Source organism: Sebastes umbrosus, chromosome 13 (assembly GCF_015220745.1).
Source record: "Sebastes umbrosus isolate fSebUmb1 chromosome 13, fSebUmb1.pri, whole genome shotgun sequence".
NCBI classification, from domain to species: Eukaryota; Metazoa; Chordata; class Actinopteri; order Perciformes; family Sebastidae; genus Sebastes; species Sebastes umbrosus.
This window is the reverse complement of record NC_051281.1, coordinates 23155002-23177076: the sequence shown is the minus strand read 5'-3', so window position 1 is coordinate 23177076 and position 22075 is coordinate 23155002. Positions and strand designations below refer to the sequence as shown.

The 22075-nt window shown below is 39.2% G+C and overlaps 1 protein-coding gene across 5 annotated transcripts; it reads left to right on the top strand.

Annotated features, from left to right (window-relative positions):
- Nucleotides 1–1779: 1779 nt before the first annotated feature.
- On the top strand, nt 1780–17225 carry shox (short stature homeobox). 5 transcript variants are annotated; one of them, XM_037790742.1, is made up of 7 exons: nt 1780–6549; nt 8443–8651; nt 11906–11963; nt 12141–12229; nt 13341–13385; nt 14626–14838; nt 15203–17225. In XM_037790742.1, exons 1-7 carry the CDS (start codon nt 6303–6305, stop codon nt 15290–15292), a joined length of 951 nt encoding a protein of 316 aa, XP_037646670.1. In that variant the 5' UTR covers nt 1780–6302; the 3' UTR covers nt 15293–17225. The 5 variants fall into 5 exon arrangements, with proteins under 5 accessions (XP_037646670.1, XP_037646669.1, XP_037646673.1 ...); XM_037790741.1 differs by having other exon boundaries at nt 12120–12229; XM_037790745.1 differs by having other exon boundaries at nt 12120–12229; nt 14626–15346.
- Nucleotides 17226–22075: the final 4850 nt, after the last annotated feature.

The following is a 22075-nucleotide window of genomic DNA, read 5'->3' as shown; positions in this document are numbered from 1 at the left end:
ATAGGAGAGAGGCAGTGATTTGGCCCATCAAAGCCTGCCTTCAGCCAACAGACACAGCCTGCGGCACATGCCGGATCAGTCTTACCCCCCCACACACACACACACACACATGTGGGTGTGTCACAAGTTGTTCGATGCGCAAGTATGCGCACACTCTTGCTTGTGCCCCCTTCTCCTAAACGGGCCACTGAGCTTTATGTAGTGGGTTTTATGGGGACTCACTGGCTTTCCTCTGAGTCCCAGCTACTCCTGTCTGATCACAACCTCTCAACACACAGCCTCTTCTTCATGCATCGCCATCCTCATCCTAATCTCGGGCATCTGTTCTCCATTCAACCCTTTCTCCCTCTGCTCTACCTCTCTTGTTTTCCTGGGTAGACCCCTTCTCTTCACCTTTTTTTATTCCCTCAATCCCCCCTCAAATCCACTCTCTCCCCTTCTGTCTCTCCTCTGTCTGTGTCGGGTCTTCGCTTCTGTTAATTAAATCTAATGAAGTCATCTATCAAGGACTCCTCTTTTCTCAACACCACAACATAAATCACTCTGTAAAAGATGCTTTCTCCCTCTCTCTTTCGCTCTCTTTGCACTGTGAACAGAAGACAGTCGCTCTCTCTTTTTTCTCAGGCTTTAATTGTGTGATTGAGAAAGTGTAGCATCACTCCACAAAAGGCAGCCTGCCTCAAATGGCCGCTCTCCGGCTGACACCAGAGGGACCCCTTATAGCCCGCTGTGGTGAGACGTGCACATACACACACAAAGCAAGCGACTTAAAACAGACACTTATTGTAAATGGGCCTCATTGGTCTCTGAAGACGTTGTTAACATGTCTGTGGGATGGTTCCCCTGCCAAGAGGGAACTTGATCCATCTCCACATTTACAAAATTAATTCCTATTACAAGCTGTGACTGACTAACACTGCCCAAATTGGGATTTATTCCCTCCTACAATGCACAATAGTAATCTCAGATGGACAACACTGAAGGAAATCAGCATCAAACAGGACTGCTGGTTGTTGTTTTATAATATTATTTCTTCTTCTTCTTCTCTGCTGGTGCATGAACAATAAAAATTAGACAATTACATAAACAGCATTTTCTTCACATCATTTCAGGTCACCAAGCTGTGTCGCCCCTCCTGAGATGATGATGCAAACCTAATGTAACAAAATGCACACGAGGAGCCCAGACATGTCTAAATAATGTATAAATGATGCATCTTGTTAGCTCCGGCTCGCAGGTTCAGTTGTCTTCTCGTGCACCCAAATGATCAATGTCCTCCTATTATCCTCATGCACTCTCTTCAGTTCCATTCCCGATTCTCCCCGCCTCTCCCCGGGTCTTTCATGTTGCCCTCTGGGAGCCAAACAAAACACGGTTTTCTACTGCAAATAAGGAGCTAAAACACCATGTGATCAGCCATGAATTATTTGAACGCTATTGATTTGTATAAAATGTTGCATTTCCCCAGAGTATTTGACCATAAGAACAATAGTATCCTTATTAGGGACTTGAGGAAAATCTCTTTTTTTTGGTATAAATGAAAGGAAACGATTTGAAGGAGATGCTAGTAATTAATGAGTATATTTAACCTGAAGAGCAGCTTGTTAAGAAGAGAAATAGAGAGAGAGAGGGTTTGTTTTTCAAACATTGTCAGAGGATTACTATGTTTTCCCTGCAAATCTGCACTGCATTTAAGGGTATAATGTCAATTTCATGCTTTTTTTTCCCTCAACAAGAGGCCCCGGTGCCCTGTGGGTAGATGGCAGTTACTGTAGAGAATACACAGGGAAAAATAACAATCCAAAAAGGAGAACCAACGTATTCCCAAAACATCCCAGTCGAGTGCGAGCTAATGTTCAGCACATTGTGGTATTTTCATGTTGAATTTTTTTTTTTTTTTTTTTTTTTTTCCCCGAAAGCCTCATTTAGATGGCAGACAAGGCTTTTTGAACACAGAACCGCCTGTAGTCTCCGTGGACCGCTGCAGCTCACTGGAAAAAGGACCTAAATGAAGGCAACCAGACAATGTAGCAACCACGAGATCCCTGCACCCCGCAGACAAGCCAGAGGAGTCTAATAAACAAACACACAATCACTGTCATTAACATGACAGCCAGTTCAAACCCTCCTCTTCCTCACAAGAAAGGTTTGAATCTTTCTACCAGGGGAAGAATCCAATTTTCTCTTTCTGCACATCTGTACAGCAACTCTGCATTGCTGAATCAGATTGAAGTATACCACTTTATTGCATTTTTTCCGCTGCTCCCCCTGTCCCTATAGTATCAGATGATGATATTTGGAGATACGCGCTCATGCTCTAAAAGAAGCTTTATGGTTGTGGAAATTATATTAGAAGCTGGAGGTGCAGTAGTTGCTTTTTTAAGTTAAATTTTCACAACTTTCTCTGCTCTCTTGGGGCCACGTATAACATTTAGACAATCACATCTGTCATATATTATGATTTCACTGAAGCATGGTGCAGAGACATGAGCATGGGTGCATGAAAACACATCCTTTGTTATGTTTCTGACTGTTTTTTTACACACACACACAATTTGTCCAACATAATATGTTATTAGTAAAAAAAAAAAAAAAAAAATTAAAAGAACTCATCCTTTAATTTCCAATTTTAAGTAATTCAATTATTTAGTTATTGTCTCTTCTTATTAAGTTGGGGGAAAACATATCTTGGCAAACTTCCAGGAGCAAAGATCTACATTTAGGATCATCCGTGGCCTCACACATGAGGGATTAGTCTGGTTGAGGGAACAGGTTGAAACAGGTTGTCGTGGCATTTGACTGGGTAAGGACTTGGTGTCCAGGCAGGCAGGCAGCGGCTGCTCCTTGTATTCCCTTCACCCTCATCTCTAAATCTGGATACTAGCAGGACCAGAGGGATTTCAAACCTTCACACAGGCTACAGGGCACTAACACAGTTCAATTCTAATATCCAACATGCTGCCCAAAAGTCTAAATCTGATGTATGATCAATGGGGGGCAACACAATCCTAATTTGCTCATTGCTTTGCATAGCTACAGCATGTCCCCCCACTTTCTCTCTTTCTCACTGTCTCTTCCCCCTCCCTCCCTTCTTCTCCTTCCTTCCCTCTCTCTCTCTGTGCTCTCCTCCAGCCAGCGCAGACTCATTTAAGTCTGCTGATGTCTTGATAATGTTCCAAAGCCTTCACAAGCAGGTAGAGAAGGAATTCCTCAGCTCCCCTAATTAGCAGTAAATGGACGATCAGGCCATGAGTAGGTTTATGGATAGTAAAAGACAGCGTTTGTCACCTCCTACAAGGACTATAATTCACTTGTATAACTCAACGTAAAGAAAACCTGCAGCCATGCGGAAGTCTACTAAGCACTCACAGTATTTCCAATAGGTTTAATAAAGTGGAAAAAAAATAACAAATGTATTAGTAGTTGTCTGAGTTAAGCTTTGGTGATTATGTGCTTTACTCGTCCAATTTATTTAATGTATCACTTAGGTGGAAGCAACTGTTGTACAATGGATATAAACAACATACTGTACACAAGTGGTGCTGCAATGAGAGTAAACATGTAGGATATAATGTTGGTAGATACAGATCACATTGATCAAAGCTGATATATCATTAGAAATTAAGTGCCTGATTAATGTAGAAACAAATCTGTTTATTAATTAAATAAATAAAATGTCCTGACACTAAGGAACTATATTAAAATAAACTGTGACTCTAAATTGAATTATATTACAGCATTACTACTGATAATAACAATGACAATAATAATAATATTTATATATATATATATATATATATATATATATAATATAATAATATATATATTTATTTTTGCTGTAAATTGTATGCATTGCTGCTTTTACGCACACTGTGTCCCTTGTCTGTCCTGTGGGCGGCCACACTAATAACAACAATATTACTGACAATAAATAAACAACTGAATAATTAAAAATAACATGCCTGCCTTTTTTTTCCGGGAGCGCACGTGCAGCAGTGAAGGCGTGGTGTTGGGCTCGTGGGGGGGGGGAAATGAACGGCAAGTGAAAATATGATTGAGGCCCCTTTAAGAGTTTTTGGCCACTAAACTGTAGCGACACCAGCGTCGGTGCGTAAAGAGCATCCCTCCTGGATTGCTTCTGATATTCCTCCAGGCTGCTGCTGATTGGACACCACGTGCCTCCAATCTGTGAGATTACAAGCAATAGTTTTTTTTTTCTTTAATCTTTAGAAAAAAATAGAAGTGGAAAATCTACCGTTTAATAAAAACAAAATAAAATGAAATGTGGTTAAAAATATATAAAAAATAAAAAGGATACATTGTGCTATATGTTGTCTTATTTTAATTAGGCGCTCTTTTCGTCATTCATATTAAACATGCGCAGCCTATATAGGCCTCCTGGCGATATGTTTTCCTTTATTATTATGGATGAATATGTTGTACCACTAAAGAATTGTAAATGAGCTTCAATGTTGGATACACTCGTTCAAAACACAATACTAAATAGTAAAAAAAAAATATGCTGATTAACAATTTATTTCCACCGTCTAATGAAAATGTCAGAATATATTTTTATTATTTTTTTATTTCTGCATGTGCACATGTTCTTATTATGTTCTCAACACTGATATATTTTAAATTAAAATAACTGAACAAATAAAGATCTCTTTTAGATCCCAAAGTTGGATGGCACGTGCGTGTATATGCCGTGCGTAAAAGTTAGATATTTCCTTTAATTTTTATTTTTTGTAAGCCCCTGTTTGGTGGATTATTTCGTTACCCACGCGTGCGCCCTTTTTGTGTAAACGCCACTTTATTGTGCAGGGCTCATATCGAGGCACACGACTGGGAGCGCAGATTTGCGTCTTAAAGAGGATTTAGGTCTATTAACAACAAAAGGCGCAGTTCATGGCACGAGGGAGAAAACCTCGACTTGTGCGTTGAGCCGCAGTGATGTGAAGCGCGCTCACTGATAAATGGAGAGACATCAAACCGAGTCATTAGAGGGCTGAGATATGAGACTTTCACAGTCAGGACCCAGGACCCAGGGGATCACACTCCTCTCCGGGCCTTTTGTGTGTTTGTGTGCTGGACTGATGAACGACTTAGATAACGTTAAGCCATTATGGGCTCACTTATTCCCATGAAAAACCCTGTAAATAGAGGGAACATTTTTTCACTGCTGATATCTATCGATTTTACAGCCCATATTTGTAAACCACAAAGGATTACACAGTGAATACTCAAAAGGGACCACGAATTTATTATAAGAGTTAAATATTAATTATAGCATTTGTTCATGATTATGTGTTTGTTGCTGTTAAATGCTGGCTATACTTTTCCCTCGTGATTTTACAGTTTGCATTTAGATTCATGTGATTAAATGTTTTAAAGTATAGGCAGGTAGAGCTGGAAATAACTTAAAAATGGCAAAAAAAAAATACAATTTTTGTCTGCACTAAATTTTGTGGAAAACACAAAAAGGGTTGGGGCCTAATTACATTTTACTGAAATCTGTTGTGATGTTTGGAAATATTTAGGCTTGAGCAAATCCATGTTTTTTCAATTAATTTTTTTAATTCTGCTTGATAATGTTGAATCTGTCCATATAGCTGCTTTTATATATTTTTAGAATTGTGCACATTAGAGAAGTATGAGTCCTCTCAGCTGAGGTTATAGGTGCTTCATCGACAGACACATAAACACATTTGTCAACTCAACAAACACCAAAAAAAAAATATCATGGTGGCAATCCCACACATTTGTATCTCCTCTAATCGCGTTAATTAAATTTCCACCGAATTAATTAGACATAATAACAGCCATAATATAACAGCCAGCCATCCTCTCCAGGAGTGAGCCACCGTGGGCATTTTAATGACCCCGTAATTCAATTAACCGCCTCCATCAGCTCCATCATTGATTTGTGGAAAAAGAAGAAGAAGAAGAAGAAGAAAAAAAAAAAAAGCTGCTGAAAGTTGAATTCTGCAAAGTCGAGCTGGCCTGTAATTGCTCAAGACACAGAGATCGGAGTGGAAGAAGAGGAAGAGGGGGCTGGGCTGAAGGTGGCCAAGTATAAATAGTGAGCTCTCAAATACACAGTCACAACAGCAGGAGTGATCTCACCTCCTCTCTCCACCCCTCCTATCTATCGCTGCTGCTGCTGCTGCTGCTGCCAGCCTCCAGAATAAAAAAAGAGCGTCTCCGTGAGCAGTAGCTGCATAGAGACGGTGTAAAAGGTACACACTGAGACTATTCACGGTGGATTTCCCAGACCAGGACCACTACTGAGCGACAAGACCATGGAAGAACTTACGGCATTCGTGTCGAAATCTTTCGATCAGAAGACCAAGGAGAGCAGCAAAGAGAGTATCACGTACAGGGAAGTTTTGGAGAGCGGCTTGACGCGGCAGAGAGAGCTGGGCAGCCCGGAGAGCAACCTGCAGGACATAACGGAGGGCACACACTGCCCGGTGCATCTGTTCAAGGAGCACGGAGAGCTGGACAAAGACAAACACAAGGACTTTAACGTTTCCAGGTCGACTGAGGGTAAGTTTCTTTTTCTTTCTTTTTTTTTTTTAAATTGAAGGAAATGGTGCGTAATGTGTCCAAGTTCAGTTTTGTGCATAGAGATTTATGTTTCTGTTTTTTTGTAAATTCCTGCGTAAAAGGAGAGTTTCAAAAATACATTTACACAAAGTTAACACATTATTGTGATTATTTGACACAGCAGGAGGCGGGCCTTTCCTCTGACCGTCGTTTTTAACTATTTAATGATTGTTTTTCAGACGTTCAGTCTTTTTGTGCCAAACGAGAAGAAAAAACACTGCATTTCCTCTATTTTTTATTATGTAATTTCATTAAATCTTAATACTGAGTTTAATGTTGGATACACCGTTCAAAACACAATACTAAATAGTAAAACAAATCTATGCTGATTAAGAATTTATTTCCACCGTCTGATGAAAATGTCAGAATCTATTTATTTTATTATTTCTGCTTGTGCACATTATTATCTTATTATGTTCTCATATCCAACACTGATATATTTTAAATTAAAATAACTGAACAAATAAAGATAAATGATTTCTCTTTTAGAACCCAAAGTTTATTTTAATGGCAATTTAACGTTTTGTGCCAACGCTAAAATATTTGGCAACTATTATAAAGTGTATGACAATCTTTATTTTCTTTTTATCTGTTACAGTATTATATGAACTCAGGGATATTTCATATTATATTTGGTATTATTTCAAAGTTTAACTGCGATACTATTGTGACGTAGTGTCCCCCTTTAAAAATCCTGTAGGGTTGTCATACTGCTTTACATTATGCACCCGAAAAATCACACTTTCTGCGGTTAAATTCTCGTTAATTGAAAAAATATGCCACTGAACACACTCTTTTAAAAAGCCTGTTATTTATTAATTGGTTAAAAAAAGTGCAGTCAAACAGCAGAACAGGCCTCTTTTTTTCACACAGCAGTCAGACAGTGTGCAGTTTAAGACATTTAGTGAGAACATTTTAACTTGTTTCTATATTTATCTTACAGGCAGAGCGAAAAGGGGGCAGCATTATTAGCTGTAATATTATTATGCCTTATACTTTTTCTTTATTAATATTAATAAGCTAATAGGAGAAGACTGGTTTTCTGTGTATTGGATTTGATAATTTGATATTATATATAATATTAGAAGACGTTCAGTTGTGGAAAAAACACATTTACAAACACCAAAATGTGACCAAACAATCCAGTAATTGCAGCAGTTGTTACTCATAATAACACACTAATAGCTTGGAAATAGAATATACTGACAGCGAGTTACACTGTATGAAATGTAGACATTTTAAGGATTTAAATAAAAAAAAAATGAAATGAAATGTTGAGATTGAGCATTTCTTATTAATAGCCTGGAATAACCTCAGTCTGTTTTACGAGTAATTAGGCCTAAATCTTCTCCGTTTAGCCGGAGCTTAATTCTCTGCCCTTTAAATCGCTTACACCCTTATTAGGCTTACATGTATTGACTGATTTACTTTCATAACGGCACTGACATTATACGCACTGAACTTGTGGAGGCTGGAAATGCAGCCACAGGCCTCCCTCTCTCTCTCTCTCTCTCTCTCTCTCTCTCTCTCTCTCTCTCTCTCTCTCTCTCTCTCTATCTCTCTCTCTGTCTTGAAGAAACAGGCTGTGAAATGTGTGTGTTGGTGCCAGACTGCAAGGCCTGAGGCCCCCTGACAGGGCCCAGTGTGGGGGGCCAGTAATGTGCATGTGTGAATAAGGGAGAGAGAGAGATAACATATGTTTATATATATATATATATATATATATATATATATATATATATCTCATCCAGGAAGAACAGAATTTAAATCTTCTCTTCTTCTTTTTTGTATTTTTTATTAATTTTTTGTATCCGTGGGTTTTCGTTTTAACAGGGATATACGAGTGTAAGGAGAAAAAGGAGGACGTGAAGTCTGAGGACGAGGACGCACAGGGCAAACTGAAGCAGCGGAGGAGTCGCACTAACTTCACCTTGGAGCAGCTCAACGAGCTGGAGAGGCTCTTCGACGAGACGCACTATCCGGACGCCTTCATGAGAGAGGAGCTGAGCCAGAGGCTGGGACTGTCCGAGGCCAGGGTGCAGGTGAGGGAGGATCTCTTTCTTTCTCTTTCTTTCTCTCCATCTTCCTCTTTCTTTTTCCTCTCTTAATCTGATTGAAAATGGCATTACCACAGCGGGGCTGCTGTGTGTGAGCAACAAACCATGTTTCTCTCATGATATTCTTGCAGGTGACTGGTACAGTGTGTCAGTGTGACCATATTCTTGAAGCGATATTAGGATCTCTGTTATAGACGCTTTATATATCTGTATTATAGTTAATAGACAGCAGGTGGGAGTTGTTTAGTGCCATCGCGATATGTTAATTGTTAATGATCTAACCAGTCATTGGTTTAAAGCTACAGGACAATCCAAAAATAGTGTGCCACATGAAAAAGACTAGGGATTTACTCCCACATTTATTTGCTTATGAAACATTTAACACACTTAATAAACTGTGAGAAAATATCGAAACTGTAAATTATACAACGATGCATTTATTTTTTCTTTCTTTTTTAATAATCTAGTTGGCGGTGTTTGACCTTATGTTGATCATGTTTTCGGGCTTGTAAAAAAAATACTGCAAGCGAAATACCGCGCAACGTCATGGTTAAATCATACCAAAAAATATTAGTTGTTGTTTTTTTTATATAAAGAGATCATTGTATGTGTCTTGCAAAATGCAAAAAAAATATTAAAAAATGTCAATAGGTCATTAGTCTACAGGCAGGATGACCCTACTACACACCTGAGAGATAAATGATGCAACCTCTGTTGTGGAACAAATATTCTTTAATATTTCTGTGGGGATTTTTTTTAAAGTGTCTGTAGTGTAATTTTATCGCAATCTATGATTTTTTTCATTCCTCGTGGTGTCGTAATAATAATCCTGTAGGGAGTTATAATTTCACTGCGATTACTGTGGATCTTTTATAGGATTTATAGGCTGTGAATTGAAATTAAATTCACAATTATTGAATATTTAACCACGTGTGTGTCTGTGCCTTCTGTGATTGTAATTAAGAAGTAGTTCAAATAACGAAAAAAAACATATAATTTTACAGAGGGTGTGTTCAGTGGTATCAAACACGTGTAAAGTGCTGTAAATCAAACAGCCTACTGGAGTTGCAGCATCAGTAGGCCTGCAGGTCTCTCCGATCCGAGCAGCCTTTAGGGGGGAGAAAAAAAAAAAAAAAGAAATCTTGATCAATGATTAAAATGAATGAAGAGCCTGAATGGCTGCTTCAGGGGACTCGAGCTCTTATGTCAACTCATATCCCTCCTCATTTTCTTTGTAATATCTGCCATTGGCTTGATGTAGTGTCCCCATAAAAACACATTAGAAATAACTCAATTGTGGACACCAACTCTGCTGCTGTTCAGCTATATCTATAATCGGATGAATAAAAGCCATCATAGAGCTTTTATAAGCCCACCGACTACCATTTTGAGCTCAACATGGTCGGGGCTTGGTTTGACAGTATGGTCATAATAAAAGGAGAACATTGCAATTATCACTCGTGAAGTTTAGAGCGCGCACATTCAAATAATGTATGGTTGATAGACTCAACACGGTGTGCGTTTTGTGCCATCAAAAGAACCAGTTGATGACCAATAATCCTGTTTTCGGACACGTTGTTGTCTCCAGATTGAGTGAGAGGATTGCATGCTCGCAGCAGGTCTGTGTGTGTGTTTGCAGGCTGTTGAACCTGCGCTCCGAGCAGCTGTCAATGAATCTAATTGAAAGTTATGAGAGCTTGGTGAGGAGCAGGCAGTAATTCGGTTAGGACTAATATCTTTGGGTTTGTGGCGCGCTGCTAAATTAAATGTCATTATTCACTGTCTCTAATAAAAAATCAAAAAGGAAATGAGATTAGGGTATTTGTGAAGCGCATCATTGAGTGGCCCTTAATGAAGAAATAACTGTCTGAACCAGTGTAGTTCACTTTGCTTAACATACTGGCGCGTAATTGGAATTGATCCCGGTGCCCGTCTAATATTAGCCTTGATTTATCTGAGGGGTTTACTGTGCGTCTATGCAAAACATCACCTGGGATCTTCATAAACACCTTTATTACCGTCATTTAACGCAGCTACAGATGATAAGTCACAGCCTATACATTCATGACTGTTTACAGTGGGCTAACTTTATTATTATTATTATTATTATTATTATTATTATTATTATTATTATTATTGTTATTATTGTTATTATTATTTAATAATAACAACAACAATAATAATAAGACATACATAAATTAAAAATATATATTGTGATATTTGTGAATCTATCTAATAATAATAATAATAATAATAATACATTTTATATTTAATAATGTACTACTACTACTAATAATAATAATAAGACATAAATAAATAAAAATCTATATTGTGATATTTGTAACTCTATCTAATAATAATAATAATAATACAAATAATAATCTATATATTTATGAAGTCAGTTTTTGACAAATAAAATAATGTTTTTTATTAATTTTCATATGACTTGGTCTCAGTCACTGATGGACACTTATTGCAGTCCCATCACTCTGTTGAACGCGCAGCTCAAAATGGCTTCACGGCTCCTTCCTTGAGTCTTCGTCATCATCATCATCATCATCATCATCTTCATCATCAATCTGCGCCCTTTGTGGTCTCGCGACCAGCCGCTAATTTCGCATCTGTAAATGATAATAATCATGGCGGGGGTCGAAGGGAGATAATGTTATTCACTGAGGAGGCAAATTAGGTTGATGATGATTAACAATAGGCCGCAGCCTGCAGCTTCAAACACACGCAGCTAATTGGACGGTGACGTGTTCTAGTGTATTATTTAAAGATATCTTCGGAATATATCATCCTAGTATTCTTGTAATATTTCTACACGGTCTGTGGAGTTTGTGGCTATAGTGAAAGCAGAGAATATAATCATTTTATTGTATTTTTTATACTATTTCTGAATGTACTGTGAATCTAGGTATCATACAGTCTTTTCTGTGTCAGGATTTTTTTTTGCCTGCATAAAATGTTAACAATATCTGTCCTTATTTGTGCTATAAACGTTTCTTCATTGTTTTTATTATAACAATTTAGTATTTGTTTTGTACAAGCAGCTAAATAACATTTAATTGGCTCATATTTATTCTGATTTTTTATTTTTATTGGTTACAAATAAGTGCTCTGTCCACATAATAATATTAAAATAAAATCTGATGTATCTATTTTTGTTGGAAACTGGATTTAGTGCTTTTTTTTCCTTTTGTGTTTTTCTTATAGATAATTTGCTTTTTCAATTCCAGGTCTGGTTTCAGAACAGAAGAGCAAAATGTCGAAAACAAGAAAACCAGATGCACAAAGGTAAATGATGCTTTTTAAAAGATCTTATTTATATTTTCCTCTTTATTTTGTTGTTATTTTATTTTTGCAATTTGACACTTTCTTTTAACTGCATGTGGAAAAAAAAATTCTGACTTGACCATCTCACATAACACCAACTGTCTGGCTGTCTGACAGACATCTTTCCCTTCTCTCCAGGTGTCATCCTGGGCGGCGGCAGTCACCTCGACGCCTGCAGAGTAGCACCCTATGTCAATATGGGTGCCCTCCGGATGCCCTTCCAACAGGTAGGCCATGTTCTTTTATTAGAGCTGACAAAGCTTGGAAAATATATTTAAAAAAAACCCATCTAATCAGGGAACTCAGGCAGAATTAAATGTAGAAAAGTTAAACATGCAGGCTGAGTTGCAGAAAAAAAAGATGATTACTCAGCATATAGTAATGCAGGGGGTGAAGACGGTGGAATCTATGAAACCAGGTCAACGTGAGTGTGAGTTACATGTGTGTGTGTGTGTGTGTGTGTTTCTGTGGTGGAATGGGTGTCAAAGTAAGCCTTCTATATTTGTACATTCACATGAATCAGTAGGCCATGTGCAGCTATTAGATGTGAGTGATGAGAGACTGTGTGTTGGATGGGGGAGGGAGCAGCTCAGACCTCAGTGCACCTTTCACCTCCTGGCAGTGTGGAGAGAGGGTGGAGCTGTACGGGTTAGAGGAGAGGTGGACAGACATTTGATCTAGCTGCTATCATGCTTCTGCGTCCTGGCTGCTGTGTTGTCTGCTTGACCCTCGTGAAAAGCAGCGGCCTAATTAAGCCAACAGTGAGGCAGGCGCGAGCACATAAAAGAGATGATGAAAGCAGGGGGAATGGAGTGGGCTCTGATGGATATTGGCGTTGAGCTGCACTGGCAGGGGTGGAGGCTTGAGGCCTGCATACCGAGATGGGCTTCGCTGTTTGAGGTTGCAATAGGCAGTGGGCAAGCACGCACAGACTGCACCCATATTACAATGCAGCATGTAAAACAAGGGGATGGATATAGTGGTGTGTTTGGGTAATGTGCATGTAGGGGGTGTCGCGATATACCGGTATTGACGATAACTGTGATATTTAAAAAAATGAAATATCGATATCATGTTAATAATACACATATGATAGTGTGTAAATAACCCAGCGCTTCTTAAATCAGTACAGTTATGGTTACAGACTCTCTCTGCCTCCCTACACTCGTATTTTGAGTGTAATTTATTTGGCAAAGAAGAGCGCACAAAGTTAAAGATGAATTTGACTCATAGGTTTTTTTTTCAAATTTTCTATAGATGCTGCGATAATATTGTTATTGTGATTTCTTTTGGTCATGCTAATCGTGTAGTAAAAATCTGATATTGTGACAACCCTAGGTGCATGATGTCCGCGGTCAAATCCGGGCTGAAAACCTTTTTATGGTATGTCTCATCCTTCCTCAGAATCAACCATAAAGTAAAGAAAAACTGGCAAAATCATCTTAATAAACTAACAGACTATGCAAGCTGCGAGTGTGTGACAAACTTATGAGGTTATAAACAGGACAACTCACACCCTAACGCACAAACACGTCAAACGTCCACCACCTGTTTCGTCAGGGACGGATCCGTTTCTGTCATATATCCCCCCCAAACAGCCCACAAAACCAAGTTTCATTCGGTTTTTCCATCAGTGCCCATGCATTTTAATGAGACGTAATCGCACCGTACATTTGGAAATTATCAGTCACAGCTGCAGTTTGTTACCCGATTGTTGGTAAATGAGATGTGTGGAAACTCTAGCTGTTTGCAGGCTTTGTTTGGATGCCATCGCAGCGCTGCTGAGCAACGATAACATTTGTGGTTCAAATTAATTTTCCCTTTCATTTAACAGCTTAAGTCATTTTCAGTCATTTTTTTTAGGCCGATATGAAAGGGAGCAAATTGAAAAAATAATATTTAGTTAAAGTTAAAACTTTGACTTTATGTCGTTCTATTTTGGTTGGAGAAGAAAGCACGAAATACTTTAGTTTTCCCACTTCTTCCTGTGGTGTTTGAAACACATGAGAAATGGCAACAGGCTCAGCTCGCTCCCTCTGAAGTGAGTGGATGCTTAATTTTCACCTACTTCTTATAAAATAATTGCCAAGAATGTGAAAACTGATATCCTATGCTCCTTATGGTTTCTTTTTTTTTTTTCCCCCCTCGACTCAGGAATATGTCTGGATAAATATTTATAACTCCAAATATGTGAATATCTTTTTAGTGCAAAATTGTTTATTTATGCAATTGAATACATAATCAGGATAACAAGACTGCATATTTCCAAGGGTATAACGGAGTCCTCAGTCTGAATTAAACAAATCTGTTCTGGGTCCTGGAAAGACTTTGATTCTGGACGATTAAATTGGATGTGGTGTCTGAGAGCAATGTATGATTCATTAACTTTTAGAATAGCTGACATGAAAAAAAAAGAGCTAAAGCGCAGAGTGCAGCTCTTAACTATTTTCTTAGAAAACACACTGTAAGCAACAGCTTTGAGGGGGTAACATTTGAGGGGGAATTTAATAGTGTCAGACTGTGAAACCTAAATCCTCAACGCACACACACACACACACACACACACACACACACACACACGGCCTGAGGCGCCCGTGCTGACTAACTTTTTGCTGTCCTGCAGGTCCAAGCCCAGCTCCAGTTGGAAGGGGTCGCCCACACCCACCCCCACCTGCACCCTCACCTGGCCGCTCACGCTCCCTACCTGATGTTCCCGCCTCCCCCGTTCGGACTACCGATTGCATCGCTCGCCGACTCGGCCTCTGCGGCGGCGGCGGTGGCGGCGGCTGCCAAAAGCAACAGCAAGAACTCGAGCATCGCCGACCTGCGACTCAAGGCAAGAAAACACGCCGAAGCTCTGGGACTCTGACCCCACCGGGCCGCCCCTCCGCTCGCCTGATGCCCATAATCGCCTCTCACACAAGACTGAGCCTGTGAAAGGGCCGTGACACTCACAGCTAAAACTAAACTAAACAAAAACACTGAGTTGAGAATGAAAGAGAGGAACACATACAGAGAGGGGGGAGAGACAGAGTGTGTGTGAGAGAGAAAGGGGGGAGAAACAGTGGAGGAGGAAAATGAGAAAAAAAAAGAAGGAGGGAGCGAGAAAATTGTCACAAAACCAGCTGCCAAAACAAACCACTTGTAGAGAACGGTAATTAAATACCAATGAAATCACCTTTTACTTTTCGCCCCAACAGGCAGGACTTCTGCGGGGCCAGTGGCTCAGTCCACTCCAGGCACAGATCACATCCCAAGGACCGTACAAACACATGTGGATGTCTGTCTGAGTGCCGGGCCGGGGCCCGTCAGACCAGAGGACGTTAGAACAAAGCTAACTGGCAGGCAGCAGCAGGGCCAAAAAGCAGAGCCTTCACTGACGCTGGCTGCCGCCATGTTGACAATGCAGAGGGTTTGAACATGGGGGGGAAACAGACCCACCTCACCGAGGCATTGGAACGGCTCTCACCTTTACCCCCCGCCCCACCCTCGCTAGAAAAACGAAGAAAAAAGAAAACCTTAAAAAAGGCCATATTTGTCTCCAACCACTGTGTTCCCTGCTGCTGCCAAGTGCATGAGCTCTAATGGAGGACCGTTCTGGGACCGACCTCCGTCCACACCTGACATAAACGCTCGACAACTGTTTTTAACACTGCCATTCGACATGCCCTCAACCCCCCCGCCCCTCCCTACACCTACAAAGTGAAAGGTCTCCATTGCGGTGTGATATCCTGCTTCTTATGGACTTGTGCTATAACAAAAGCAACAACTCATTTTTTCCTTTGTTGCCGAGGGGAGAGATGTTTGGGCATGTGCCGGCGAGACTTTAGGTTTGCATTTTCTCCTCAAAGCGTGCTCCCTCTCTGTCTTTATTTCTTTCTGTTTGTTGTGTTGTATCCTGGGTAAAGAAGTGAAGATAGCCTTTGCACTTCAGGTCTTGTATGTGGGCGTTTACAAATGGCACACTACAAGCAGATACTACTTTACTAATTAAAGGGGGAGAGGGGGATTTGATATTGTATCATGTGATCAGCGAAAAGGACATTATCTTGGATAAAGGGTATAACATGCGTTCCTTTTTTTCTTTTCTTTTTTTGTAATTTCTGAAAATATGAAGAAAGCATCAGTCAAACTGAAATGCAATGGTGTGCAGTTTAAGTGCAATACTGTAAATAGCAAAAAAGTAAAAAAAAAAAACAGCTAGCAGTTAACCCTCAACGATAAAGAGACCCAATGATTTTTTTTCTCTCGGAGTGTTTGAATTTCTTTGCCAAACACACCAGTTTTTCTACAGCAGTGTATATTTTATTGAGTTCGAGGAGAAGTCACTCATTACCAGGTGCCATATCCCGCGTAACCTCCTGTGTATTCAGGTGTCACTTGTCGAGGAAAACATGAGCACATTTTTGGATGCTGCAAAAAATGTGGGACGGGTTCTAAATAAATAATTTAAAAAAGTTATTACAGCAAATCCATTTACTTTTGGATATTCCAAAATGTTCATAATAAAACCAACAAATCCGCATTGTAATCCAAAACCAAGCAGTTGTTTACAATATGATTAATTCTGCATGTTTTACGTGACATTTCATTATTAATTTCCTATAATTCAAACTGTATTTTACAAATTGTTCCAGACAAAAGCAGAACATTTGGATTGTTTTGGATTATTTTGACAACCTTATAAACACTGCTGTCAGAGCTGCGCTACACATGTAGATCTGTTGAAGATCTACGTACCTCTAACAGTCTCCAAAAAACACACATTTTCTCTGTTACCAGACCTCCGTTTAGAATCGTTTATCTATGTCTCCATTTTAAATTAAACATATGGGTGTTTTATTTATTATTATTTTGTTTGAAAGTTTATGAAAGGTGAAAAACTACAAGTGTACATTTTTACATGGCTTTGCATTTATTTTTGTATGTTTTTTTTAAAGTGTTAAATTTGAATTAGGAGGTGTGGCTGTAGTGCATTGTTTGCCTAAAAAAAAAAAAAAAAAAATGTAGCGTGTCCGAGTTTACAAACATTTCAGGGATGGTTGAATTGAACAATACTCCATGGAATTTGTTGTACCCATTAAAAAATGATTATCATTTCATATGCAAGCATGCCTAAACATGAATCATCATCGTACAGTTTGTTTTTTCCCCTTTTGATTCGCAAAATATGAATGTACATCTTGTACAAGTAAACTATCAATAAAGTTATAAATATTTGTACTCGAGTTTTAAAATACTTTTACCACTTGTTAAGCTGCACGGGAGACTCTGCTGTGGAATCATACTTTGTTATATACGCAGGGATACAAACAAGAATTTCGTGATAGTAACAGAGCTAATCTCCCCTAATTATCTGGAGTGTTTACGTCCTGATGCAGATTCATTCTCTCTCCGTGTCTCATACCGTGCTGTGGCTGATGCTCAGCAACTGTCTCAACCTGTGGATCAATATCAATGTCAGTCTAGAGCTGACATTCACGTATAGACTCTGTGTTGGCCGGGCCGAGCTCATCACATCCAATCTGAGCCGCACACCAGCACGGAAAATTGAGCTGCTATAAAATCCAGATGCAACCCTAATCTGGAGCCCCCCTCCTACACGGTGCATCTCTCGGCCCGTGTTCGTCAAAATGACACAGATAGGATTGGTATGGAAAGTGAGGGAGGGCTGTAGCATCGTCAAATAGAAGCAAGATGGCTGTAACCGGAGCGGGAAGCCTATAAGTGTCGAGGGAAAATAGAAGGCAAGCGAGAGATTTGAGGGATACTGTATGTATGACATGTAATCTTCTTTGAGCTCGGCGCTCAAAGAGGATCTTTTCTCCTTGTTGCGACGGCAATGATTAACTTTGAGCAGATGACATGAGAAGGTCAAGAGTTTGGCGTATGTTCATCAGCATCTACATCTGAAGTCAAACCGCCACACGTACACACACAGCACATGCGCAAACTTGCTCCCTCTTACTCGTTCTTCCCACACATAATACATTTTGCACATCTAAAATGACTCTTTTTAAAAGTGTATTAGCTTCCTCTGGGAGCTTAATTCCAGATGTGTGTACACAACGTAATTACACCATGTGGAATAGTGGCCTATTGTCTGAACCCCTGTGCAGGAATTAGCCCAAATGGCGTCCTGTTGAGTGCCGTACCCCCCTAGAAGGTCGCGGCGCGTTTAATTTGTACCTCGTTGCTCATACATCAAGATTGAGTGATATAGTCGCAGACTGATGGCTCCGCTTTTACCCGCTGACCCCTCCGGCTGGGACCTGCTGGGGCCGGGTCTGGAAATAACAGCATCCTTTTATGTGTACTAATAATTAGCATGGCGCACACACGGCCATCCATCAACCGCCAATGAGCCATGGCTGCTTTGTCAACATGTTTGAGCACATAACGCTGTTTATGTTGGCCACGAGTGAGAAACACACAATAATATATTAATAGAGGAGTGTGTGTGTGTGTGTTTGAGATGTAGCTATGGTTTTATTGCTAGGGGAGCTTTTTTCTTGTTTCTGAGAGAATCAGAACACATTGTGGTGAATTGTGCTCAGATTACCTAAAACAGTCATTACATGTACTACACTCTGGGATGAACAATGAGTGCTTTTTAAGAGTTAAATATTATTTTTGAATGCCAGAAAATGCAGCATGGTTCAATCAACCTCACCGTCGAGGTCTTTCCACCTCTAAAATCTCTATACGACTGCACAACAGAAGTCTCGGTGCTACGCTGCGCTAGCTTATCATAGGTCAAGTGCTCAGGGGTCACGTGGAAATAGTTTTTATCACAGTTCATTCTCGTAATCCTCTTTGAAATGTCACACACAACTATGATCAGACGGAATGTGAGCTGTCGCGGCGGCCTCAACGTAAAGCTGGCGGCAGTGGTGTGAAATGACACATGAGCACACAGGCCTGAGAAGACGGTGAATGTTTGGCACCGAGACATGGAGTTAGAGAGCTTTTTGTCATCCTATATCACAATAACTCCAGGGGCTACTTGCAACAACTCTGAAAATCTATTTGGTTTAGCTGAGAGTTTTTCTTTCTTTTTTTTCGAGACAACTTTGTGGTTCTTAAATCCCAAGTAAATCCTGTTCCGGCAGTTTCAGTCGTAGCTTGAAGTGAAGCCACCCAGAGAAACCTCAGCTGAAAACAATCGAGCTGAAGTGCTGAAGTCACTACGGTCGGCCGAGGATCAAAGGCCGCCTTTCATCCCAGTTTGTTTGGGCTAGACTCGGGCTCGCTTTGTCGGCTAATGCTCATAAATGTATCTGGAGTCATCAACAGTGCAAAAATATATTAAAACTAACATTTTAAGTCTGGGTCAACACTTTCTTTTTTTGCAGTGAAGATGGAAAGTGTCAAGAATTTAAACTGAGAAAATTGAGGAAAGAAAAAGCTGGTCATTAAGTCCACATTCCGTTCAGCCGTTTATGTTACACTCATTAGCAGTTTATTTTCAGATCAAGCGTTCGGCTTGTGTTGTTGTAAGTTATCTAGTAAAAACACTGAATTTTATGTCTTATTGCAGCTTAATGTCCCGTCAATTTGGGCTCATTACTAAACGTATCAGCTCCATCTGTAAATACAGACACTTAAAACCTTGTCTCAAAATAAACAATACAATTAAGAATAAGTTTAATTGACATATTTTGCCATCTTTTAACAACATCCATCACACTAATTTATTGCATATAGACATTGTGATTTATTCGACTTTTGTTGTAGTAACTTAAACGCCAGATGGAGAAAGAGATTATGGGATATCTTCATAGTGGCTGCAGTGTTTAAGTTGTTTTTGGGTTTATGCTTTAATTTTCTGGTTAGCTCTGGTTAGAGTGGGTTTCTCTGTTGCGGAGTGTCGTTGCAGCTCCATCCAGTGGGCTCAGAGTATTCATGACCGGAGCATTTCCTTCTTCTATCTCTCTCTCTCTCTCTCTTTTTCTCTCTGCTGGGAGGATCCATTCAGGAGTCGGGAACAGAATCAGATTGAAGACAGTGTCACGTGGCAGCCGAGTCAAAGTTTTTTCTCACGGTAAAAAATAATCAAACAAGCTTGTATAAATAAAGAATATCACAGATTTATTGAAGTAATTTACATTTCACTTAACAAAATTTCAGATTTCAAACACATTTTGACACGTCACAGTTGGAAAAACACAGGTGTAAATAATAAAATGAATGATGGCTGAGTTCTATTTTAGGGTCCTGGTATTGTGCATGCTGGCTCACTGTCACATTGTCATGGTTTACTGGGACACTTGAATAAAACAGATGTATTGTTAATGTTATTAGTAACACCTGGGCTTTTCCTCCTATGACAAGTCAAGATGTCTGTTGTGAAAATGGTGCTTTTAAATGACTTCAGATGTGTCTAATTTAGGGGTGTAGGAAAAAATTGAAAATATCGAGTATCGCGATATTATGTTTTGTGATACTGTATAAAAAACTGTTCTGATTGCATAAAAAAGTGAACCTTCTCTACTCAGATTTTATGCATATGGTGTGGTGATCTTTATACTATGACATTTTTTGTAAAATTTGATTTAAAAAAAAAAAAGAAGCAATATATATCGCAATATATTGAATCGTAACCCCTGTATCATAATACGTATCGTATCACCAGATTTTTGCCAATACACAGCCCTAGTCTAATTTTCAACCTGTATTAAAATCCACTTTTTAGGGACATTTTTGCAAGAACTAAAATTAAAAAAATTGCCACAATTTGGCAAAATGAAAGTATTTTATCTTATATATAAAACATGCCATGAGCAGACCACTAACTCCATCACATGCTTTAAAATACAAAATCAATATATTGCTTTATACCACTAGTGTTACAATAATAATAATTATACAGATCATGTACTGCAATGTTCTTGCTGTGAATTTTCTCAGGGGACTTAAAAGTGAGTGGACCGCTATGCTTCCCTCTGGCATTGTGTAGGACTGTGAATGAAACTAATACCTATAAATTTAATTAACAGGCATAAGTTATAAGGAATAAATAAAGTAGCTTGTATCCCAGCAAGCACTGCTGTTCAATAGTCTTGTCTTTATTTTACTGACATTTATTTCAAAATGGAATCAGATCCCTCACATGTGGTGAAGAGGTAAACACATGAATTTGTTTCTCCCAAAAGACAAAAAAAACTTGCTCCATAATGAAGAATGATCATTTTTGTGAAGAATGTGACATTAAGTTAATTTACGTGGTTGTAGTTGAAATGAAAATAACATTGTTATTTGTGAGTTCAGAAATCGTGATGACATTAGTCATCAGAGTCGTGTTCATAAACAGTCTTTGAACTGCCCACAGCCACGGAGAACACATGAACTCTATTGTCAAGTGACTTTTCTTTCAAAATAAAACAGCTTCATTTTGAAGGGAAAAAACATCCCTGATCAATGATGCATCATTGTTTTCTTCTTCTTTTTTTTTTTACACTACAACATGGTGGATATGGTACAAATAAACATTCAGCAGCAGTTTAAAACCATAATTCATTTTGAAATGCCGTCCATTGAAGTGCTGAGTAACAAACACTTCACTTAGAGCTGTTTTCAAAAATACGTCTTTTAAAATGTCAAAACTCTTTACCGGAGTCTCCTTCAAAGTGTTTTCTAATTACACTACTTCAAACCAGTATTTAGACAACAAATTCACCCAGAGAAAATAATCATTGCATATTAATGTGATCAATAATCCCGACCAAACAGCAGTTTTATTTCCAGCCGGGCTGCCTGTTTATCTGAGCTTCACTTCACTGCAGACAACACACTCCTCTCTGCCGCACAGAGTCGATGCCGTTGTATGCACAGACAGATTAGGTTGTGTTCGTATTTACAAAAACGTTAATCTAAATGGGAAAGCAAATATGATTAAATTGAGAAAATTGAAACAGATGTCAACAGTAAATGTTTGCGAACCGTCCCAACAGACCATCAGAGTAAATTCCAAGACTATTAGCTTTAGTTAGCTCAGATTGCCAGGAGGTCTCAGATTCACATTCCTCATCTCAGTGCATATTCGTCCAGTTGCACAGCTCAGAAGCAGGTGG

What these genes read in the sequence shown, in the direction of transcription:
- shox (XM_037790741.1), top strand. Translation starts at nt 6,303, where the DNA reads ATGGAAGAACTTACGGCATTCGTGTCGAAATCTTTCGATCAGAAGACC. An exon ending in CGTTTCCAGGTCGACTGAGG is followed by an intron (nt 6,550 to 8,442) that starts GTAAGTTTCTTT and finishes TCGTTTTAACAG; the next exon opens with GGATATACGAGTGTAAGGAG. An exon ending in TCGCCGACCTGCGACTCAAG is followed by an intron (nt 14,839 to 15,202) that starts GCAAGAAAACAC and finishes TCGCCCCAACAG; the next exon opens with GCAGGACTTCTGCGGGGCCA.